Source organism: Triturus cristatus, chromosome 4_2 (assembly GCF_964204655.1).
Source record: "Triturus cristatus chromosome 4_2, aTriCri1.1, whole genome shotgun sequence".
NCBI lineage: Eukaryota > Metazoa > Chordata > Amphibia > Caudata > Salamandridae > Triturus > Triturus cristatus.
In genome coordinates, this window is record NC_140586.1 from 374,642,079 (window position 1) to 374,668,448 (window position 26,370).

Here is a 26,370-nt window from a genome sequence, read left to right on the forward strand (position 1 = left end):
GATTCAGTCTTTGAGTGTGTGCAAAAAGTACTTGCCTGAGTCTGTACAACAAATGCTTAACACAGCCCTCTGATATGCCTGACTTCTCAACTACCCTACCTCAAAATAGAATAATGTATTATCTGTTTATACCTCTTTAAAGCCTCTGGGGATCCACTGGAGTCTCTGCACATTATACCTTACTTTGCTAGTATATACAGGGCCAGCTTCCAACAGTGTACGTGTGCACTATCGGAATGGCTCAAAGGGCAACCAGGCAGGGCCTGATGGGCTTGTCTGATAGGTCACTTTGTGGCCCGTTTTCTTGGCTGTACTTAGGCCTGTTTTATGGTCTAATGGACTGGGGTTTACTGCACATTTCCTTGATATTACCACAGACCTGTCCTGCTGCAAACACAAATGCATGCAGTCTCTGCTACCTTGCAGAACACATATACAGCGTGTATTTACAAGTTTAAAACTGCCCCTATTTGTAAATGTGGGCTACTTTTCTAGATATCTGATTCACTAAAGAGGGGCCACTTTCAATGTTGGTGCCTGGACAAATGTTCTGTCCCAGTACGACCCTGCTTGTGTGTATGGGTGCTTGTGATAAACAAATCTCACACTGCCAGCTTTTTGCAATATTTGATTTAATCAAATGCGGACCATTGGTGCTGTGATAAAAAGAAAATGTTTGAGAAAATAGACCTAATAAATGAATGTACGTGCATGACAATGCTGCCATCGTGTGGCTAAAGTATAGATTCCTAACAGTAAATACCATATCTATTGGTTAAGCAACACCAGGAGCAGCAACTATTCAAGGTGACCTATAATCTTGTAAAATGTTGTAGGGGGGCAGGATTGTTCTTGTCCTTACTGGAAACGACCATATTGACTTTTATTGCTTTGAAACAAGATGTGTGATGCAGTTTCGTGCACACCACATCTATTCTGGAAGCAATTAGCATTTGAGATGCTGGTCTTCTTAAACAATGGCAACCAATGGGAACGAACCCAGCACTACAAAAGGACTAATGAGGTGATTGAAATAATCTATGGTAATCCTTATATTGAAATGTTCACGTATTTCTAACAGCCTACAGTTCTTTTGAGCTTGAATGTTCCTGGGCCATATGTTTCAATGTGATTTAAAGCTGTCACTTCACGATTCATGCAGCTTTGTGCAGCAGTTGCTAATATCACAGTAGGGAGAGAGAGAGGGTGAGAGAGACCTTTCATAAATATATAAATATTTAAGTTGAACCCAATTTAAGACCAGGACTAGACAGATTTGTTGTTGGTAATATCAATGTCAGGGCTGTAAATGGGGAGAGGAATCTGAAGGGGGCACGTCTAGAGGCTACATGTACCCAGGCCCTTTTGGGGACCCCTTGCATGTGCTGCAAAATGTATTAGATTTTGGAGCTCGTCTGCACTGTTTATTAATGATCAAGCATAGAAAGTGTCATGCAATCTTATGGTACTATGGTACTAGAGCTGCTGTGTTTTCTCTTTCCCTGGAGGGTCTATGTTTTTATCTTGGAAAAAGGAATTCATCTTCAAAGGGTCCCACAAAACATTTTTGGCATGCACCCTACAAAAACGTCTGACTTACCTAATCAATAGGGGGGACAGAGCCAGAAATACAGTTTAAATTATAAACTGTGATGCTCTTATTGGTAAACTAATCGGTTTTGTTTTGTTTCCAGTTAATGCAAAGCTTTTCACCAGTGTGCCCTCATGTTACATACTTCAATGAGTGTTGCACTTGATTTATATTAATTGCAATATTGTTTTTCCTACATAGTTCTAGTAATAAACCATCACGCAGTTCCCTACTTTTTATTAACAATTGGAGCAAAGCTGTGCACCATCATGTCCTGATGTTTCATACTTAACTTAAAATTTTGTGCTTTAAGCAGTCTAGTTGTTAATATTTTAAAATACGATGTTGATGTGCACCATGATATATGTATGTATAATAACAAACTCGCATTTCCATTGTTGAATTCACCCGATATGACCTCCCCCTCAACCCGAGTCAGAAATACATGCTCAGGCAGGCCCTGTGACCTTTGCCTGAAGCATTTGAGAGACAGATCACAGGAGTGGATACAGTTAACACTCAGACAAACGTGCGCACAGGAAAACCCAGATCAATCCCACAGATAGGCAGTGATACCGCAATGGTCTCAGAAGTTTGGACCCAATAAAACACGTTTGGCCGTAAAGTCAGATGCCACACTTAATATATACAATGATCCCTTGCTCCCCATGCCTAAGATCTGGACACGCACCCACTGGCCCCGCAATGTGTTCGCACGAGGTCGAGGCCCATATGCGCTTCTTATCAAAAGGCCAGATTTATGGCCCCATGACTAGGCCTGGATTTCCGTCTCCAAAAGAATGTACAACTGTTATATCACATCTCATGTAATGTGTAAAATGATGGCCCAAACCAAAGAGCTTTGAGACAGTCTTCAGATCCCAATTCTGTTGCCTGTTCTCCCAGGGGCTGTATTTAATTAAACCAACTGTTCCTGTTTTGCCAAACCCCCCCTGTCTTTCATTTATTTCAAGGTAAAATCATATTTGAGCAGCATGGTAACAAACCATCATGAAGATGGGGTCCATTTTCCTTTATATTTCTAGGAGGATTTCCTATTCAACAGGTGCTTCAAAGGCCATATAATGGGTGATAATCAATTCAGTTTCATGGCTATTGGGTGAATCTCAGATCCCAGTGTATTTTTTCTTTATGCTCATCTGTTTAGTGAGTATTATTGCGTTGCATGGGTGCTTCTCTTTTTTCTGTTTCAAAGTTTGAAATGCTTTATTGAACAAATTATGAATACAGGAAGATATCAGCAATTAACAGCAAATAAATCAAGTACAAAATTGAAACAAAGGTAAGACTAATATCATATAGAGAAAGACAAAAGCATTTTGTGGAATTTTATAAATGAGAGGGAAGGAAAAGAGAGGAAAAAAGAGACAGGGAAATGAATAAATAAAGGGGAAGGAGGGGGAGTATTAACAGTACAATATAAAATATGAATAAAATAAGGCATATTAGCAAACATCTACAAGTAAGTCAAAGCCTAGTATTTGGTAAAAAGTTGACATAATATAAGAAGCATGAAAAGAAAGAGGAACGGAGGACAGAGCTAATATCCTTCAAGGGGGTTTGCAACATCAAGTCTATGAAAATGACAGAGAGAATTCCACCAACATTGTATAGAGAGATTAGCGAGAGTTTTTGAGTTAAAAGATATGTGTTGGAATGCAAGAGCAAGCATGAGGTCAAATAAACCACGACAGTGTGCGGGAATGTCTAAAGATTCAGAAAGGCTGCCGGCAAAGAGAAGAGGTAAAGAGTGAGGAATAGAGATTGTAAAGATGCGAGAGATATATGACCAAACCTTATCCCAGAATTGAGCAACAGGAGGACACAGAAAGAAGAGATGAAAAAGATCAGCATTAGGAGAGCGACAGGTCCAACAATTAGAATCAGGAGAAATAGAGAAACAAGATAAAGAAACTGAAGAAAGGTAAAGTCTGTGATATAGAAAGAATAAAGATTGGGTAAGAGAGGCGGAGCGGGAAATTTTTAGGGTTCTGGACCAAATTTTATCCCAAAAAGCAACAGACCAAGCACATCCCAAATCCAATTCCCAAGAGAGTTCTAGTTTAGACTTAATGTGATCTGGATTGGGGGACGAGAGAAATTTATAGATGAGAGAAGCTTTAGGAGGAGTAAAAAGAATTTTAACAAGAGGAGAATGAGAAATAGATGAAGATGAGGAAGCAAGAGAATAATAAATGTCAAGAATAATTGTCATAAGAATGGTGAATTTGCGTAAAAAGGAGCCAGGGCAATGAAATAGAAGTTGAAATTGAGGAAAGGAACACGGTGAGACACCATCAAAGAGCTGATTAATCCATCTGAGACCCCTTGATCTCCAAGAATGCCAAAAAATGGGTCTGTTGTTTAGGAGAATCAACGAATTATGCCAAATGGGGGTATCTAAAAAGTATTCACGGGTAATGGGGTAGAATGGACTAAGGGTTTCAAGAGAGAAGAGGTATGTCTAAATAAAGGAAGGGAAGTATAGACATTTTTGGCGTAGAAACGTATAACTTCGTGGAGAGAGAAGGGCAACAATAGTGTTTGCTCTATAGAGAGCCAAAGTGGAGTAAAAGGAGAAGGTTCTGATGTAAGCCATCTAGAGGCCTGACGTAACGAGAAGGACTTATGATAGAGACGAAAATCTGGGAAGTTAATTCCACCATTCGATTTTGGATTACGAAGAGAGGCTAAAGCAATCCTGGGTTTTTTATTTTTCCATAGAAATTTTGAAAGACAGGAGACAAGACGTTTAAAATTAATATTGGGGATATGAACGGGAAGCATGGAAAAAATATATATTAGAATAGGGGCTATCATCATCTTAATCGAGTCCAATCGCCCCCACCAAGAAAGAAAAAGAGGGTTCCAAGAAGAAAGTAACTTGTCAATACGAGAGAGGACCGCAGACATATTTAGTTGAATTGAAGAAGCAATGGAATTAGAGAACCATATACCCAGATATTTAATTTTCCAAGCAAACCCAGTGGAGGAGAAGAAATGAAGGAGGCAAAATTTTGTCGGAATTCATTTTATAACTGGAAACCTGTGAAAAAGAGTTAAATTCAAGTAATAAAGCAGGGATAGACGTTTCAGGAGCAGAAATAAAGAGGAGAATATCATCGGCATATGCAGAAAGTTTCAGCTGATTATTACCATAAAGAAAACCAGAAATGGAATGATTGTTACGAATAGAGGTCAAAACGGGTTCAAGGGCAAGAACAAAGAGAAGTGGGGATAAAGGACAGCCTTGACGGACACTACGCTGAAGAGAAAAATAAGAGGAAACGTGACCATTAACTAGGACTGAAGCTTTAGGAGCAGAATATAGCAGAGAAATAAGAGATATGAATTTAGGTCCAAAACCATGCCAGCGCAATGAAGCAAACAAAAAAGACCAACCTACTCTGTCAAAAGCTTTCTCTGCATCAACAGAGATAGCAGATAGAGGAATGGAGAGGGAAGAAGATGTATTTAACACATTGAGGAAAAGACGAGAATTATCAGAGGTAAGTCTACCTTTAACAAAGCCGCACTGCTCTTTACCTATGAGATGGGGCATAAAGGGATCTAGGCGCAGAGCAAGCAATTTAGCAAATAATTTATAATCCACATTGACTAAGGAAATTGGTCAATAATTTTTACAAAATTGAGGATCACGGCCGTCCTTTGGAATAAGGCAAATGGTGGCTTCTTGGAAAGTTCCCGCTGTCTTACCAGATAAATAAAATGATTGAAAGAGCTCTAAAAGCCTATGGAGTCAGAGGTCAGAAAAGTGCATGTAAAATTCAACAGAAAATCCATCTGGCCCAGGTGATTTTCCTTTAGTGAGGGTGTTCAAAGCATTGGAGAATTCAGCAAGTGAAAGATCGTGTTCAAGATCAAGAAAATTAAGATGAGAGGTAGAGGGAGTAGAAAGTTTCTCAAAATAGGATTGAATAACAGAGGAAGTAGGAGAAGATTCTGGCGTGTAAAGAGACTGATAAAAAAGTTGAAATTGGTCAAGTATTTCTTGGTCTTTGTGTAAAAGGGAGTTATCAGAAGAGTAGATAGAATCTATAAAAGTACGCTCTTTACGCGATTTGAGATAATTAGCCAAGAGCTTGCCTGATTTGTTACGGCCGCCATAATAACGAGCACTACTACGAAGGAGTATTGAGGAAGCGTTATCAGTAGTAGATTTGTTAAATTCAAGTTTAGCTCGTATGAGGTCCGGTGAAATGGAATTAGTTGAAGAGGTGTAAAATGTATGTTCTAATGACTTAATACGAGCCAATAAAGTTTTCCGTTTGAGAAGAAAGTCTTTCTTTTTCTTAGAAACAAAATCAATAATGAATCCTCTTGCTGTAGCTTTAAAGGAATCCCAAAGAAGATGAGGGTACAAGACAGGGTCACAATTGAGTAAAAAGAATTAATTAGTAAAGGAGCGAAAAGAAGAAGAGAAAAGAGGATCAGTAAGAAGGGAGTTATTAAATCGCCAGCGTGAAGACTTAGGATGCGGGGAAGTAGATCAAGGTCTATTACAATTGGAGCATGATCCGAAATAACTATTGGTGCAATAGAAGAGGATAAGAGATTTTGGGATAGAGATTGAGAGAGAGAAAGTTGTAATCAAGACGAGAAAGAGATGCATGAGGGGGAGAGAAAAAAGAGTAATCAAGAGTATCAGGATGTGAGAGCCTCCAAGAATTAATAAGATGTGATTGAGAAATTGTATCAAGGAATTGTTTGTGGGTCTTATGAGGTATGAAATGGACAGATGACTTGCGATCGAGAAACGGATCAACAATCTGGTTACAAGGCATCTCGGTGTTGAATTCATTTTGTTATGATTAAAGGCCAAAAAGAACAATCGGGCTGCGTAGGACCATAAACATTGAAGACAGTTAAAGGTACAGAATTAATTAAACGTTTAGCTAACACCCATCTACCATCAGTATCATTATCACGGGACACAATCTTACACTTTAGTTTCTTGTGACATAGAATAGCAACACAATTTTTGGTATTGGTAGATGGAGAGAATAAAACCGTACCAACCCAGCTTCTCTTCAACTTAAGCGACTCGGCTTCCATAAAATGAGTCTCTTGTAAGAGGACTAAATCTGGGTTATAAGAAGCTAGGTGGGTAAGTACTCTCTGTCGTTTAATAGGATTAATAAAACCTTTTACGTTCCAGGAAATAACTTTGAATGTAAAAACAACAAAAATGTAAAAGAAACAAAAATTACAATGACAAAAGGAAAGAGAAGAATGCCAACAAGTAAAAGAAAAAAAAGATGAGTAAAAAGACAAAGTTTAGAGAAAGAAGTAGAAAAGAAAAGATTAAAAAGAGCATATATAGAGAAGGAAAGAACAGATAGGGACAACAAAAGGGAAAAAATGCAACCAATAGGTAACAGGGAAAGAGAAGGAAATAAGGGGAAGGAAAAGAAAGAGAAAATACAAGAAAAGACAGTACATATTCAAAAAGGATGACTGAGGGCAACATACCTGAGGGGTAGAAAAACGAAGTGAACAACGGGGCAATGGCGACACTCAACAAGATGAGCCTCCCATGAATGGGAGTCCAAACTGAACCAGGACGGAAGAATGCAGAAGGGGAGCCACATGAATTGGAGAAAAAAAAAAAACAATCTATATGGATAAACAAAGGTAACAATTAACATCAGGAAAATATAAAGGATAGAAATAACCAACAAACATGCAACACGAAAGAAAATAAATCTTAAGAACAATAATATCTAAATAGCAAACATGAAAAGAAATAAACATGAAGGAAGAACTACACTAAAACTGCATAAGGAACATCAGGAATACAAAACCGCAGTGTAACAAGAAACCATAAGTGCGAGTATAGGAACACAAAACCTGTAAGGAAAAAAGAAGGTTAAATGTTCAACCATTAGAAGAGGTGGAAGTATCCATGCCAGTGGAAGTTTGAATATGAATAACATTTTTAAGTTCCGCAGGATTTTGAAAAGTCCATGTTTGGTTTTGGTATGTGACTTTGAAGGTACATGGGTGAAATAAGCCATTTCCAGCACCAAGAGTTCGCAGAGGAGCACGAAGGTTCAGGAATTATTTTCTTCTAGTCGCAGTAGCATTAGAGACGTCTTGCGAAAGAAACACTTTCTGACCCAACCAGGAGAGTTGACTTTTAGATCCAGCTGCAGAGAGAACTGAAAGAAGGTCTGTAAATTTCAGGAACATAATGAGGACACTTCGTGGTTTAGTTGAGGTAGATGTGCAAGGACCAAGTCTGTGAGCTCTTTGAATACTGAGAGAAGTGGTAGATGGCATATCTAAAAGTTTCGGAAGAAAGGACGTGAAAAATGAGACAGGATCGTCTCCTTCCAGGGATTCCGGCAGACCATACACACGTAGGGTATTCCTTCCATTTCTATTTTCTAAATCCTCAGTGTGTTGCTGTAGGGCGAGAACCGACTGTTCCAGAGAGGAAATTCGTTTTGAATGAATTGGAATCTCTGAGACTTGCTGCTCCACCGACAATACTCTGCTATCCATAGTAGACCACTTCTCCTCAAGAAATTGCATCTTGTTATTTGTTTCCTCCATAAACGGCCGCAAAGCGCGTATCTCCTCCAGAAGAAGTTCCAAAGAGATGGGAGAGGGAAATTTATCAGTGGAAGGAGGATCCTGTTTCAGGCGCTTAGAGGACGCGGCAGGTGAAGATGATTTACTTACAGAAGGCTGCATTGAAGAAGAACGATTAGAGGCAACTCCAGCCATTTGGCCTATGTGAGAAGATGAATCCGATGTTGAGGAGAATGAAGATGTCTCCAAAGGAACGCGCTTAGAAGGAACGAAAACAAACTTTGGACTACGCAGCTTTCCCATAAATATCTGACCTTCAGGGCGTAGAGAGCACCAAAAGTTCCAGGGAGAACCAGTTAAATTAGTTGATGAAGGGGTGCGCTGAAGGAAGGAAAGGCAGACGAGGGAATAAACCACTCACAGGGAATACTGGAACTGCTATGTAGGATATGTGAGCCAGGGAGGCAGATGAGGTAAAAAATGTCCAGCAGGAGGTGCTCATGTAGCTCTCAGCAATAAAATATAAAGTCTCCTGAAATCACAAAGGAGTAAAGGCAGCAGACCTATCTTTATGCCAAGACTCACACACAAAATGGCAGGCAGCATGAGGAGACAATTGCAGCAATGAGGCAGTATAGCACCATATGAGCAGGAGTCATTCTCTGCATTTAAACTATCCATAGAAGAAAAAACCAGAAGTTGTTGAAGAAGCCAGTCAGTGAGTAATGAGCACATCAGCGGTATCAGTGGTTTCTGACGGAGCGCGCATAATCTAGATGGCGGGCGCTCTCAGGGAACGAGTTTGTCGGTGAAAGCAGTATGAAGCGCAATGCGGTAAAATCCAAAAATAGGCTCACCAGAGGCACGAAGCAGGCCGGAGCACAATGCGGGCGGAAGAAAACAATAGGCAAAGCGGGAACCGCGTCGGCATTTTAGAGACGCTTCTCGGTATACGGAGAGGAATCCCTAAGCGGCCATCTTCCGCGGCGCCTTAGCCACCGCATGGGTGCTTCTTTAATCTTACGGATTTCAATACTTTCAGTTGTTCCTTTATTTCAAGCCTTTCTCAAATCCAAGATGGTCCTGGGTTGCCACAGGCTGAAAATTCCTCAATATTTTTATATATGTAATAGAAGTTGTTTTCCTTGCAGTGCAGTACTTTGTATAAGTTTCATCACATAGTAGGTGCACCAAGCGCACGTTCAAAGAAATATTTTCTAAAACTCCAACCCACAACCACACCACAGCAGAGGGCGTTGGGCACTTAAATTTTTCAATCTAGCACACGAGTATTATTGGAATCACTTCTATAAGTGCAGTAGTGTGAGACAGTCTCAGTTTATGTGCTAGGACAACCTTAAGTAACTGGTATAAACTTTCCAAGCTATATGAATTTTCAATGAGAGAGTAAGAGTGGATATTTCTCAGTAAGAGTTTGTCTGCTGGTTGTCCTAAGCTGTTTTGCATGAGAATAGGCACCAGTTTTGTCTCTCTTCACTAGGTTTGAACTGAAGATCCACTCACACTTTTTCAAGTGGTGACCTAAGCATTAGTGTTAGTGAAATTAAGGTCATTTCATGAAAAGGTGAGTGAGAAGTTTAAGAGTGGACTTACTATTTTGTCTGTGTCTCTCCTTAAACTCATCCCTACCCCTCTCTTAACCCCTCCTTACTCCTCTCTAAGCTCCTCCCCTTTTTTCATAAAATTCCCCATTTTCTAGCCACTCTCCACTGTTCCTCTCACATTTACTATTAAAACATGTACCTATGTGTGTGGATACTATGCTGCATTATGAAGGTGGGTGGACTGCTACCAACATGCCATCAGTGGCTGTCTGCCCGACATCCTCGGCATCGGTCTGACGGCTGGATTACAATACCAGAGGTCAGAGCGCAGAGGTTGGGGGTAGAACCGCCGTCTCCGACAGGATCCAAGATCCCGTAGGGCAGTGGTCAGACTTCTTTCCCTACAATGGAGGCAGTGCATGTGCAGGCACCACCGTAGAGATTAGGATGTCCCTTTCCGACTGTCTTTTCATGGCGGTCCCACCGCCAAGATAAGGCAGACGGAAAGGGACTTTGGGGGATTCAATCAGAACTCCGGTCCTCTGTAGGCCACTGTTCAGTGGACCTCGGGACACATGCAGTGCCCCCCTGCAAATCCATGCACCGCAGGGATGTGTACAAAGTTCACCTGCGGCTTGTGCTGTTGCCCTTTTTCAACTGCAGCCCTTTTCCTGGGCTGCAGCACAAGAAGCAGTAGAAAAAAGAACTTTACGACTGCCTGCACGGCGGTCTTACCCTAATAGGGCAGGTGAGACCACTGACTCATTGTCCAACGGTCACCTGCCCGATAAGATGGCAGTCGGCAGTCCAACCGACCACCATCGTAATGAGAGCCATAGTTTGTAAATATCATTTTGTATTTCGTTTGTAGAACTGCTGTATACCACAAAGTTAACTGCAAATTGCAGTTTGTGCATTGGCCAGTTTGTGTTGTGAATGAAGTGTACAAATGCCAATGCTTTCTTTGTTTATGGCAGAACAGGCTGCCAGTCAGAGGCAGCGGGTGATCTTTGAAGGTGGTATTATATAAAATCCACCCTGGACGGAAGTGAGCACTGAGCATTGCTAGTGCATCTAATTTCTTCCAGTGTGGTTCTCCCATGAAAATATATGTTTTTTTAAAAGGGCCAAACAGTGATGTTGACGGAACAGCTTTTACAAATATTTCCTGAAAAGCATTAGGCTCAGAAAGGGCATTCACAAAATATTATAAGGCTTTCCTGGTGTGCCAAGCAAACCTGACCCTCCACAAATGGCTGCAGTGATACAATGGTGTCTTATTCATAACAACTGTCACAATAATGTCTAAATAACCTTTGGTAATACAGGCAGTTTAGCCAAGGCAATCTCACATGGCCTCCTATTTTCCATAAGATGTTTACCTTTCTTCCTGTTGCAAGTAAGGGTGGGCGTAGTTCGCGAAGTAGCACTTCGCGAAGCTACGCAAAGTGAAGTTCGCACTACGCGAGCTACGCGTAGCACTTCGCGAACTGCGAAGTAACATGTTCGCACTGTGCAAGATGTTGTTTTCAATGATCGCACAGTGCGGACAAGCAACCGGCACTGTGCAGTCATTGAAAATGGCATCTTGCACAGTGCGAGCTGTAGTTTTCTGCTGCTCGAGTAGATTTTTACTCGAGCTGCAGCTTTCTCAACGCGAACTGGTAGTTTCTCATCGCGAGCGGTCGCGAGCATACGCGACCCCTCGCAATGAGAAACCTGACCTTCTCGCGTTGGGAATCTCGCCGGGAGGTTTATTTTCCATGCTCACGATCGCGAACAAGGAAAAAGTCTCGCCAGGATGTCATTTTGCTTGCTCGCGGTCGCCAACTTGACGTTGAGGACCGCGAGCAAGCAAAAAATGACCGCAGCACTACGCAACACTACGCTACGCGTGTTCGCACTGTGCTACGTGCAGTTCGCGTAGTGCGAAGTAGCGTGAACTTCGCAAACTACGCGAGCATAGCGTAGTGCTTCGCCCAGGCCTAGTTGCAAGTAGTCTTTTAATCATATCCTATAAGTGAGATCTCCATAGAAAAGAAAGTGTAGGGGAGAACTGGCCTAGATGGCAACCAGACAGTGCCTCGTTGGCTTGTGTGAACTCCATGTATGGGCCATTTTTGATATTCATTAAACAGTGTCCAACAATATTAGCACAGCCTTTCAAGCACAAGGAATTACACAATGTTTAGCGAGGCATTCTAGGTTTGTGTATTTTTTACGATGTGTGGTTATGTTACTTCTATCTAGGAATGGATGTCAATTACTTATGTCTGATACCCCCTGCTAGTATTGTCTCTAAAATATGTACACTTAAAACAGTTAAAGAATGCTTTTAAAACACAAAAGGTTTATGACCTGTCAGTCAATTCTAATTATAGGATAACATCAGAACATTACTATAATAAAAAGTCACCTAATTTGCAGACTTGGGAACAGGAGCTGCCTCTCGTTCAAGCATAAATGTTCACAACATGGAAATACAGAAGGCATGTGTGGTTGTGTAGAGGAATTACTGTCTTTGCCCATTCCCATTTATTATATAAAAATATTTCTCACTTGGCACTGGAGGAGATTGAGCGCGTTTCTCATTTGATCAAATCTATTGCCTTCAATTAAAATACTTGCCTGCACCTGCATCACATCGCTTTATTATGCTGCTATTTTTTGATACCCGTCTTGCAATGAAGCACGAACAACACTGCTAAACTGTCAATGAATGAGAGTGGAGAGGTTTTGTAGGAGAAGCACCGAAATCGATGATGAAATAGTAGAGCATGCTACAGGCAGTGCCTCCTCCCCAGAAGCAAACATGAACACATTATTTTGCTTTTGATGCAAAGTTCAAATGAGGCTGCATTGTATTGCTGGAACAGTATTAAGCCATACCATGCAAAGAGTAAAGCTAAAACGTGCCAACACCAGTAGTCACTGAGCAAAAAAATAATATCGTACATAGAACAGACAAGGTGCGCCACCAAGTGGTCAGCAGAAGTATTATTTGTCAACGTTTTGACCATTTTGAAAACCTCACTAAATTTTGCTTTATAGTGGCTTGAAAAGCTAGTCGTTTTAACACATAAAAGTATTATATCGTTAAGCGTTTAGGGGTTTAAATGCTATGTGCTGCAAATGGTAGTTATTTGGGCCTTAGGATACCGTCTTGTAATGCTATTTTTCAAGTTGAAAGGTCACGTTAACAGAATACTTTCTAATTTGATTTTATCTTTCTCTTTTCTACAGAAAGAGCGTGAAAAGGGTTCTAACCTGGCATTCATGTTCAGACTTCCTTTTGCTGCTGGAAGAGTCTTCAGCATTAGCATGCTGGATACACTGTTATATCAGGTAGGCCAATTACCCATGAGGTTCCAGGATGGGGATTTTAACTCGTAGATCCCAATATCAAGTTGTGAGGAACTGCCACTCTCCTATGGTAGGATATTTACCGGGTACAATAAATATCTTGCATTCTGAGCTCCATGGGCCCCAAATTCTGTAGTGTGCGTGCGTTTTCAATCATAGATGTCACCAGGTTTTTGCTAGAAAATGTTAAGGGGAAAACTGGAGGAGTGGGGGAGGGGTTGTGGTGGTTATAGGGCCACTCCAAATTGTAAGTGCTTTCCATAGTCCATTTGTTAAGGGATTGACATGTTTTATCTCCATCTTTGAACTCAGTGACTATATTTTAAATGGCCCCAAGATTGGATGGCAACCGTTTTGTAGCAGCATCCTGTAGTGAAAAGTGTTTGCCATCTTTAAAGATGTCTACTTCAGTGGTGTCACTATTGGTCGAAGAGAACCAGATCCATGCTTCTTTTTCAAAATAACCAGTGACTATGAATGTTAGTAGCCTTCTGTGTATCTGTATGTGCATACTTAGGCCTAGCTTGACAGAGCAGGTGTCTGTAAGATATATTGCCACCAATTCTGTAATGTATACATAGCAGGAGCATGATTCTCTCGCTGGATGCTGATGGATATTTGGTGCATCATTCCACATTTTATGAAGTGCTGCCATTGGAATTTGTGAGTCAATATCTTACACTTGACAAAGCCACTCAATCATCAAACTGTAAGATTCAGTCTTTATTTCTTCTTTTCTGTGTAGAAAACAATCCCTTTTTTCCATTTTTCCCCAGCATTATATAATGGAGCAGACATTAATGTGATAACCAGTATTTCTGCAAGCTTGTGTTTACATGTGTTGGCACATTAAGGACAGGCCTATTGGCTTTGCCAATGCCAAATCAATGAGGATAGCCTCAAAATGTTGCCCTCGTGGGTCAGCTTTGGACACGCTGGTTATAGCACCCCTTTAAGCAAGGTGTCCCTGGGACACAAATCTATTTCTGAACAAAAATAAGATTGTAATGGAGACAGAGTTTTGGGGACTGATCACCAAGGCATATATTATCGTGCGTTTTTCTTGTTAGGACATCTACTAACCTAGGGGCATATTATCAAGGACGGCGTTAAAATGATCGCCGCTTTAGCATGTTCGATGTGAAGGACATCTAAACTGAGCTTCAATTGGAATTCCATAGAGCATATTATCAAGCCCATTATCGCCGTTTTAGCGGCAGTTTTCTGCCAATAAAGCGGCGATAATTTTATCGCCTGTCTTGATAATATGCCCCTTGGTACTTTGCAGCAGAGACTTATTTAGTCAAAGAACACACTGAGAGGAAATTTCCTCAGCGAATGGAAACATCTGAAATAATTTGACTCATTTATTTAAAATAAAATATATAACTAAATGATTAAATGTGTTTGCATAGATAATGCGTATTGTTCAAATCCAATGACATGACTCTAAACCATTTGTAGATAGTTATTGTTAGAAGCTCTATTTTTTCTAGTGAAATCCTTAATTATTTATTTTCTCGATTGATTCATTGATCGATGGATCGATTGATTGATTGCACACTTTATGTTAGACCTCTGTTGTAGTTTGATGCATTGGAAGGAACTCAACCCCAGTGCGCTCCGTGTTATAATGACCCTGTCAATGCATCTTCAATGAAACACTACTATTGTGGGACTGATCTATCCTGAGGCATGGCTTTTAGATGCCACTTAAAGGTGTGCAGACATCTTTAACTCACATTCTGTAAGTTAACTGCAAAACTGCATTGACATACACAATTACATACATAGGGGCAGATTTACAAGCTCCTTGCGCCATTTTTGTGTCACTTTTCCCATGTTAAAAGTGACTCAAAAGTGGCGCAAGGGGCTTGTAAATCTGCCCCATATTTTCTAGGCAGATTATGAAGCTGTATACCTTATTCGCATAGTCTTTAAATATCTCTGTGACCTTTCAGAACCATATTACGATAACGCGTAACTTTAAATAGCAACCCGATTTCTCTCAAAAAAATAAATCAGGCTTAACTGCAAACTTAAGATTGGTAATGGTGGATACGATCAAAATTGCAGCATAAGGGGCAGATTTACAATAACTGGCGCATCCCTGCATATCAGCAGGGATGCGCCAGTTATTTTGCGTCACGGCAGACACCTTTTGCGCCACTATGGATGCGCCGCATTTACAATGCGGCGCACAATGGGGCAAGACTAGACAGATGCGTGACGCATCTGCTTCCCTAAAGGTGACGCATTGCTGGAGTCGTGTCGCAAGCGCGACGCAGCTCCAGCAAGGCTCGGGGTGCCCCTATGCCTAACATGCTGCGTCAATCCTTACGCCTGCTTCAAGCAGGCGCAGGGTGTTGACGCAGCATGGCCATAAAAGTGACTGAGTGAAATCTTGTAGGTTTGACTCAGCCACTTTTAGGAGGCATTCCTGCGCCAGAATGCCCCATCCCCGCGCCGGAACACCCACATGTGGCGCAGGGCTTTACAACGTGACGCATCTCCCTAGAAGCGTCACGTTGTAAATACCCCGCAGCATGGCGCTGGCTTTGCGCCGCCGCTGCATCACAAAAGTGACGCAACGGCGGCGCAAATGTGGCGTACGGGGCTTGTAAATCTCCCCCTAAGTTTTTACGGACAAATTGATTTTGATTTCGACATATAGTTGATAAGTTAATAGAAAAAAAAGTTATATACTTTTAAAGTCATAAAAAAATTACTAAAATAACTCTTGTCCTGAACTTTCAGAAATTTCAATTAGTTCATGCTAATTGGACTTTGTAGAATTCTGCCAGTGGTGGCAGTACAAAGCTCTCCCTTGACAAAAGAGTGGGAAGAGGAAGAGCCATTAAGGGCTTAGCCCCTCTGGCAAAAATGTTTTAATTACCTGCGAACAGCAACTTTCAGTGGATGAGCATGCATGGGACATGCTGTTTGCAAGGAGCCACAGCAGTTTTGGCAATTTGCCTTTACAAAGACAGAAAAGTGTGGAATTCCGTTGTATTTCTCTTGCCGGTGAAAAGAAGACCCTTTGGAGAGCAATCGTTTCATCTTAGAAAGAATTCTACCATATATTTCTATCCACATGTCATCTGTGTTGTTTGGTCATCAGTAAACCAAATATCCCAAGGCTTGTGTTACACCACTTTGCTGGAAACGAGGGTGTGTAGTGTGTGGATTCATTTTGCATTGGGTGGTCATTCTATATAAAAACAAATGTGTTCTTCTGAAATATCATGCATGCCACTTTTATGCTATTTAGTACAGGAAGACGAGAAGTCTTAGGATGAATTGTAATATTTGGAATGTTCTTGCATTTTGAGGTGCATTCTGAGATTCACATGCAAAGACTAATATGAACAATTCTTTTCTTGAGCAGATTATAGATGAGATGAGAGTATGAAGATCTCTTGGCTTTCTTGATGATTGTTTTGCTGATTTTTTTTTCCTCATTATGGTTGCTTGGTTTTTCCACTCTCTTTTGTGACATCTGGGGGCAGATTTATCAAAATGTCACACAACGCAACAAGACACCTTGCCGTGATTGGTTGCGTGATAGGGATTGGGCAGAAATGTGCCATATTTAATATTATATGGCACAATTCCTGTCCTCTACTTGCATTGGTGCACTATGTGCTGTCTAGCACCAAAGCAGGCACACATACACTCTGGAGAAACGATGCCTTAATTGCTGGCAGGATTGTTTTTGCACATGAAGGTACACTTTCCTGCACAAAAACAATTATCAGTTTTTTCCCTCTTTTTATGTGTGCTGCAGAGTGCAGCACATGTAGAAAGAGGAAAAAATGAGGAGAAGTAAGCATGTTTCTCCTTGTTATGACTCACCTGGGAAGGCATAGCATTTTGACGTATTCCCAGGTCTACCACTCATGGTAAATCTAGGAAAATGCCAGAATCCAGGGCTAGATGCATGGAAACATCCACACTTCACCCTTTGAATGCCTCCCTGGGGCAGAGTAACGCAAGGCAGCGACTTGTGCTGCCATGCTTTTCTCCAGATTTACCAAGCCACGCAGGGTCACACAAGGAGGCCTTGTGTGGCTTGGTGAATCTCATTCTAGGTTTTGCGTCGCCGTACTCTTGCATGGCGCAAGGGCAACGCAAAACCTTTGATAAATCTTGCCCCATTTTGCCATTGTTTATAGCTTTCCATTTGTATTAACCCGTTCAGTGTGGCCAGATTTGCAAGGCTGTGATCCCAATGACTTTGTTATAGGCTCTGCATAACAAATCAGTGGAATTAGCTTATGGCCATAGTATATAATATTGATTCCCCTTCTTGCATCCCGCAAAAAAACTATTATTTTGTGTTCACCAGGATTTAATGTATCGTTCACACTGACAGTCTCTCTGCCAGTATTATTGGTTTGGTCACCAGTGGTTCTGAATGTGAAAATAGCAGGAGTACATAAATGATACTCTTCTTTGACAGGCCCCTGTTCCTTGCAGTTTAATACTGATTTCCCTGGTTGTACTGAACAGGAAGAAAGTATGTAGCAACGTCCACTTGAAAACAGGGAGACGGCCTGAGATACTTGACCATTGGCCAAATATCGAAGCGAGCACAGGTTATTCTGTCAGAAACGTGGTAATTCCCCAGACTTTGAATAAAGCCAGGGATTTACGAGGTTGGTAGATGGGATATTGACCACATTTTTGATGGGGTATCCCTTCTGCAAAACAGTCAAAGGCATATTCACAAGGATTTAACTCCAAATTATCCCCACTTTAACGCATCAAAAGAGGTGATAGAATTAACACCCCATTCACAAGCTGGTGCAAACTGCAGACAACACCAGAATTCCCGTGATAACTGCCCCCAAATTTATCTCCATGGTGGACACCACCAAATAACTCTAATGAGATGCAGAGTAGGCATACCTGTGTAAAAACACACGAAAAAACCACATCACAACTTTCACAACGAACTGCCAGATCTGCGAAGCGAAACAAAAACAGGTGATAAGCCATGCTAGCACAAGGGTTTTTACACCTGCCTTTTGCTGGTGTTAAGCAGGACGACTACCTGCTGCATGAAAGGGAACACAGCCAAGAGCCACACCGGAAGACCCACAGGTGCCTGGTTTGTGCCCCCCTGCTGGTGAAGACACAAGACCAATGTCTGGGTGGGCTACCATGTGCAGTGGGGGCTGAGGGCTTAGCTAAAGTAGGCGAGCGGAGTGTGCCCCACATTGTATGGTGGCCCCTAAAGAGGCTGCCTGAGGCTGGGTCCCAGGGGAGATGTATCCTGCAGTGCTGGCTAACATCAGCTGCAGAGCAGAGCGAGTAAACGGGCACAGAGACACCTTGAGGCCCGATCCTGGGAGATGCATGAGCTGCAGCATCGGAGTTGTGGTTGACATCGGCAGCCAGGCGGAGCAGGCCTTGCCCTAAGCTGCAGATCCGTGGAGGATCGGTCACATGCAATGATGCGAGTGAGTTCCGTGGCCGGGTACGCTAATGGCGAGTTGGAGATCTCCATCGCGAGGCTCAATCTTCCACGGTTCATCTACCCTCAAGTTCCAGGATATTCATCCTTCAACCCACATCTACCACCTACGATGTCTGGCAATCGCCCGGACTAACTATCCCCGCTCCTTGCGCCGTAGAATTCTCATTCACCACGCCCTCTGAGGCAATTGTTCACGGGCAATTTTATTTAATTAGTCCTGATGATGATCCAATATCCCCTTGATAAGGATCGAAACGCCATCGACACAGTTGTCAGCCTTACACATTTTATTTACTGTTTATAATTTATGTGAAGGTGACCCTTGTATACCAAATGTTTTACCATTTAAGTACTCACTGACAGAAACATCCACGAAATTGCCTAAGCCTTTTGTACTCTATTGTTCATGTGATATGTAAGTTCTCGGATACAGGCTTGTATCCCACTGTGATTTAACTTACATCCTTTGTGCTACTGTTCTAAAATATTGTATATTAAAAAGTGCCCTTGTCCGGCTGGACACTGGCTCAAATATAGCACTGATTGAGGCTATATTCATTGTACTAATATCCTCTTACTTCCCAGGGACCACTGTCTCCTATAACAACTAAGACAGGTGACAACACACACTGTGAACCAACATCATCTGTGTAACATTATCTTTGGAACATTACCTAGCAAAAACCAACATTAAACCCATATTTGATGGTTCCTCTTGATTGAATGTACACATATTAAGTAACAGATGGGATAACCTGCATAGGAACCTTTACTGAGTATCAAGTTAGACAAGGTGGCGGAGCACGTAAGCGACTAAAGCAGGTGAGTAATCAATACTAAATTAAGGAGAAGAAAAGCTAGGAAACACTGCAGAGAAATGTTGGAGAATAGACTAGATCATAGGGTATACTGGGAATGGATCAGTGCTATTGGGGAAAAGGAACATTTATATCAGAAATGTGTACGGTAACAACATTTAATTTACGCACTTGTAAGGTTTTGAAAACTTACAGATGAAATTAACTACTTTTTTGCACTTCTTATCTGTGCACTCAACCATGTGTTTTCCTTTCAGTCATTTGTGAAGGATTATATGATCTCCATTACAAGGCTTCTGCTCGGATTAGATACAACACCGGGATCTGGATTTCTTTGCTCTGTGAGTATAATAAAACAATATAATAAAATGTTTTCCTGTCAATTTCTTTTGTGACTGTAATAACAGAGTGAAGTAATGAAGCTCCAAGAAGTTGGAATGATGCTGCAGTGTTGTTAATTCACATAACTGTCATCTCTACACTCATCTGTATATTAACTGTAAAGCGATCTAAAGATTCTACAGGATGAAGCAGCTGGCCAAGGAGGAAAGGGAAAGTATCAACAGGGTGAGATGCTAGTGCTTTGCAAGAAGAACATGAGAATAGAAACAGGAGTTGAAAGTTCATAAATACTTTATTCGGATAGAACCACATCCATAAAAGCACGATCATATACAGCAAATTAAAAGTACAAATTCATGTTCACTATAAAACAATTTCAATAACATTGGTCACAAGTGAAATGTATTTTAAAAACACATACAGCAAGTTTCTAACGGGGCTCGCACCTTTCGAGGCACTCTTCATGGGTTTCACATCGTTTTGCAAGCCCGTACAGCGGTTCTCAAAAAAGTGCCAACACGAGAAACTAACTCATCATCTTCCAATTTGAGTATGCTCCTATATGCATCTACTAAGTGGATAGGGCAACGTTTTTTTTTAAACACTAATAAAAGCCATTGTGTATATTTTATATAAAACTTACAAAGGAATAAAAAATTTAAAATTGTTTGACAACTCTGACTGTCTCACAGGCAAGGCAAAGAATCAAGGTTTGCATTGTACCCAAGGGGGAAACAGAGCAGGAATTTTACAGTGCAAGCCTCATACAGAAAAGGAGTCCCCTCTCCCAACGAAATTTAGGTATTCTGAGATACCTAGGCGGGAGGTACGAGGTGTGCTTGATGGTCATAACATTTGCAACAGTTGATTTCTTGGATTCCCTCTCCAGTCTTTCCATTTTTATGTACAGTCTCAGTTGCATTTGGACTTGAAAAGAGCCTGCCATAATTAACGCTACTTAGGCTCTGACTCACCGCGGCAAGCCACAGAATATCCATCCCCTTCTCACAATTTCATATACAAATGATGGCAGTGGTTTAGGAGAATAGCCAGCACCTCTGTTAAGGTTGCAGGTGTGAGTTTACTTAGTCTAAGGGCGTGCTCAATGTAAACACTGTGCCACCAACAGTGTTACCCAGTAAATGAAGAAAGCTTTCTCCAAAACCTTATTTGAAAATTTAAACAACAGAGCACAACATAACAAACAGTTCCAACTGACTATGTTGTCAGTAAAAAATGTAATATCAAAAATTGCAGTTATAAAACAAACAGTATAACAAAGTCTATATCATAAGTGGATCAGTTCTTGATATGTTGACACATAGATGAAGCGTACATACAGCCAACACGTGTTTCGTCGTGAGACGACTTTCTCAAGGCCGTTGATAAAGATGTATAATGTACAGCTGAAAATTAGCACAATAGGGGAAATACTACTTAGATCTCCCAGTGTCAACCACTTCATACCACTCTTAGCATCTTAAGAGAGTGTATTGTGACCCATGTAAAGTGGATTCAAGAAGAAAAAATTTGCACGATAGAGACCTGGCCCCATTTAAAGCCATAAGAAACATTATTCAAATATGTGAACGCCATGATCTGAATAAAAGAATAAGTGAAAATATCGCAAGACCCGTAATTCGTGAAAGGGGAGAAAAAGACAGTGTGAAAAGAAACAATCGGCCCTTAAGGCTCTAGAATTCAGCCAAAAAGAAGAAAAGATGAAGGAGAGAATCATGTACTCAAACAATTACCTCGGTTTTGTTGTGCTGTGCTCTGTTGTTTAAACCCTTCTCACAATTATTGCAATCCCCTACTATTTCTCTTGTGAGGGATGCAGAAGAACATAGGAAGCAAAAACGAATTTACAAACGGCTAGAACGAAACTGGAGGAAAAAAATACACAGAAGCTGAGAAAAAAATCTATGAATGAAGCCTTACTGTCTCTAAACTGTCTGTATTTAATGTAGAAAAGCTTTTCTTTAGAAACCAAATCAACATAGCAGAAAAGTCCTCAAAAGAACTCTTCAAAACTGTATCCAGACTGCCCTAACCAAGTCCACCTAAGATAAAGTCGAGCCAAGAATTAAGCACGGAAATTGCTAGTTTTTTTCAGAACAAGGTGGAAGCCATCTTCTCAGTCTTCAACCAACTCCCGCAGGGAGAATCAGGAAACCCGATGATGAGAGTCAAGCAAGCTATCGGCGCCCGTCCCACTTTTGATAAATTTGCCCCATTTTCTACAATGATACCAAAATGCTTCTTGGCTCAATCAGATCAGGGTCTCCCTACAGCCCCTGTCCATTACCAGTGGTCAAATGAGCCCTGGAACCCATTGCCACCGCACTCACATCTGTATCCGATGCCCTGTTCAAATCAGGAGACTTCCCTCATATTTGGAAGATAGCCTCAATACCTCCATAATTGAAAAAACACATCCTGGATCCTAGGGACCATAATACTTTTAGTCCAGTCTCTCGCCTTCATCTGCCGGCAAAGGTGGTTGAGAAAGTAATGAACTCCCAACTGAGTGCCTTTCTTTATGAGAATCAGCTGTTGGATCGCACTCAATATGGGTTTAGAGAAGGGCACAGTACTGAGTCTGCCCTCATAAAATAAACAGTAGAAATCAATGAAGCCCTGGATCAGGGAGGTGAGGCTGAACTTATCATACTGGATCTCTCCACGGCCTTCGACAGGGTCCACCATGATCTCCTGATGGATCGTTTGTCAGAGTGTGGAGTCCAGGGCAAGGCCTGGAAGTTACTAAAATCCTTTCTAACTGACAGAACACAAATAGTGTCCCTAGGGAAATTTAACTTCAAGCCTTTTTCTCTGCCATGTGGAGTACTGCAGGGGTTATCCCTCAGCCCTACCCTTTTTAATGTATACGTGGCGCCCTTGTCCCCCCTGATAAGATCCTTTGGCTTTAGTCTTACCACATACACAGACGACACACAGTGTTGTGTCACTGCTACCAGAACAAAAATCAGGGATGAGAAAGAAGTTTCATGAATGCACGTAAGCAGTTAAAACCTGGATGGCACGGAATTGCCTGAAATTAAACTCAGGCAAAACTGAGATCCTCATGTTCGGAAATAAGGCCAATTTTTGGACCCCGGACTGGTGGCCGGTAGAACTGGGTACCATCCCTAATTCCACGCGGAAGGAAAACATTTGTGTGTTATAGTGGATGATAGACTGAACTTCGGGGATCAGATAAATGCCACGGCCTCAGCCACTTTTCACTCTCTTAAACTGATTAAAAAGTTTAAATCGTTCCTGCCGGAAGACAGTATATGAACTGTCATCTCAACCCTCATTTTATCTCGGCTGGACTACTGCAATGGGCTCTACTTGAATATTCAAGAGCGGCACCTAAATAAACTACAAATCCTGCAAAATGCTGCAGCAATACTTGCGACTGGTACTTCCAACTTTGCATCGGTCGCCAAGGAAATCAAAGACTACACTGGCTGCCTATCAGGAAATCGGTGCATTTCAAATCTTTCTATACAGTTTTCAAGGCGCCACATGGCCTGGGTCCTGAATATTCAAAACAACGGCCTCAATGATACACTCCCAAAAGAACTGCGCTCACTAGGAACCAAACTAGTGAGTGTACCACCCACTAAGAAAGCTACGTGGCGGGGAAGAAGTTTCATCACATGCGCGGCCAAGGCCTGGAATGACTTCCCTTGGAATCTGAAGAACTCCTCTTATCTCCTTGAATTCAGGAAATAACTGAAAACATGGCTTTTTAACCTATAGAATGTCCCACTGGCAATTTCCCCAGGAATCTTGATCTCAGAATACTCAGCTATCAGCGCCAGGACACACCCGGGTAACAGCTGCGCTTTGAAAATGTAAAGCTAAAATAGAGCGGAGTGGGCCCTTTTGAAATCCTCAATGTAGCTTAATTTCAGTTCACTATGGCAAACATACTGAGAGGTGGAGATCGGTGCGCCCAATAGTTTCTGACAGAATCTGGTTTCCTCTTGCTGGATGCTGTAGCTTTTAGCGGTACCCCAAACCTCTGAGCCATAGGTAGCTGTAGGTACACACTAGGATTTTGAAAAAATTAAAATCGCTAAAATGGCCCCTGTCCTCTTTGACCAGGGAAGACTAAGAATGGAATTGGTGGCATTTGAGAACTTGTTCTTACAAAACACCACATGTTTAGAACAGGTGCCGATCGCAGCAAAGCCCAACCCAAGATATGGAAAAGTGCTAGTCCATTTTAATTTTTGGTTACCTACAAATATGGAATTTAGGGAATGTTTTCTCTGCCCACAAGACATTATAAAAGATTTTTTTTAATTGGTACACAGGTCTAGACTGGCCATAATATCAACAAATCCCTGCACTATGGTGCGTAGCGCATTGGGTGTGCGGCCCATTAAAACCATGTCATTAGCATATAATAACACAGGGAGTATTTTGCCGTTAACTCTGGGAACATAATTTGTGAGTGTGATCAATGCTTTGTGCAAAGTATTAATATAAATAATAAAAAGAAGAGGGGTCAAGACACACCCCTGCCTGACCCCTCTACGTACTTTAATGTCATTGGGAACCTCGCCCTGCCAATGATCCTAACCAGGCCCTTCAAATCTTTATGTAGGTAGGCCAGAAAATGCACCAATGCCTCGTCTAAGCCATATTCTAAAAGAATAGACCATACTCTTGACCTGTTAACAAAATCAAAAGCAGAGGTCAGGTCCATAAAGGCCAAATAAATTGGCGATCACTGTACTGTGGTGTATTTCCCAATAATTAAATTAAGATTTAGGTATTATTTGTTTGTGCTTACTTTGCTCCTAAATCCCAATTTTCATCAGTCCATATTAGGATCTTGTTATATAAAACTCTGCCTAAGATTTTCAGGGTGTTGTCTATCAAGGAAATCGGTCTGTAGCAACTGGGTTGGGAGTGATCACCCTTTTCAAAAATCGGAACAATAATGCTTGTTGACCATGAGCTTAGTAGTGGGGTATTAGTTAAATTATTAAAAACGTTTAACAAAAACGGCGGCCAAAAATCAGGTTTGTGCTTGATGAGGTCGATGGGTAACAAGAAAAGGACACCGGTTACACTGTACCCTTAATATTAAATGCAAGATTAAAAAAGAATACAAGTATTACAGACATTTTACAAGGTTTGAAATCACAACACAGAGCTATGAAAAGCTTGTGTCGAGGAACTGTACCACTTCCATAGTTTGACAATGCTGTTTGGTTTTTGATTTCCACACTATTAAATTAAAACTGTCCCAATCCAGACTGGGTCAAGGTCTATAACTTTTGACCTGTAGTCAGAAAAATGTGAAAAATATAATCATGATCTTGAACTGTCCATGGGGGACCTTAACACACAAAGCCACCTTCACAGTTGGGTGCCAACTGGTGCATTTGTTAACAGGCATGCTTGAAACAGAGAAGAATCTATGAAAATAAGATTCAACCTATACCACCATCAGTCGGCAATCTTTGTATACCTTAGGCTGAATCAAGCTTTGGAGACTGTTTTAGGGAAACCACTTCAGCATCTCCTGACGTGTCTCTATTTGCAGAACAATGCATCAACATATGTAAGTGAATATATACTTCATTTCTTTTCTGTGAAGAGAATATATGGAAAATCCAGAATCAATGTTCTCCTCACTTTACCCCCAAAAGGGTTAGATTCTCATATGGTATTGATAATACTTTCAATCACCCATACCCTGAAATGACAACATGGATTTCCGGTAGACTAGAAAAGCAATGTGTGGCTTGTGTTGCAATTTTAACCTCTGGTACAGGATGGAGGAGTTTAGCATTTTGTCAGTATTTACATAAACATTTGTATTTAACAAATATGGTGCAACACCATGTTAAACTAACTCTGACATCAAAAGGCGGATACTACCACACAACATCAGATGAAAACCAAAAAGATCTATATCTAGGCTTAGATGGTGTTCACGTTTATCTATTCCTGCCATTTATAATGCATATACCTCTTTTGTCTATCCCTGAATATGAAACTTTCAATAATTAATATAAATAAATCAGTAATAGAGCTGGATGAATCCAATTGGCTTACCATGTATTTGGAAAATGTTGACCCATAATTCTTCTATGTGACAATTTGGAAAGTATCCCCAATTTTGCCTGCAAACAATTGCTTAAAAAATGCAAGACCAAATTGATAATGAAAAGGGAACAATTTGGCATACAACATATGATGCCTAAAAAACATACATTTGTGAGAAAATTGTCAATCTATAAAATAAATTGGTCATTGAAAATATAAATTTGCTAAAACAAAAAGCAATATTGCAATAATTTTGATCTTGCCAATGTGAAATCCAAATCTGGCTGGTAAACTCCACTGCCATGCATTCTGGCAAACCTGTGAATTGCTTGAATTTGCAATATGTAATTCATGGACAAAAATAGACATACTGGAAATATCCACCCAACGCAACTCCTTGGACACTTATTATTAATTATTTCAATTATCACAGCCCCTATTCTGATTAGTTATGCCATTGATTAAGTATGTATAGTATACTGTGTGTTTATGCTACACGATATGCATGGTTTTATATCCAGCTTTTACTTCTCTTACAGTATTTTTATAGGG

The 26,370-nt window shown here is 41.0% G+C and overlaps 1 protein-coding gene across 1 annotated transcript in view; it reads left to right on the forward strand.

The window, feature by feature from the left end:
- LOC146833914 (potassium channel subfamily T member 2) overlaps window positions 1-26,370 on the forward strand; it is a 1,568,236-nt gene that overhangs the window by 1,487,465 nt on the left and 54,401 nt on the right. Inside the window, exons 24-25 of the mRNA XM_085599924.1 lie at window positions 12,979-13,080; window positions 19,656-19,739. Coding sequence (XP_085456050.1) covers window positions 12,979-13,080; window positions 19,656-19,739 — 186 coding nt within the window. The remainder of the gene's footprint in view (window positions 1-12,978; window positions 13,081-19,655; window positions 19,740-26,370) is intronic.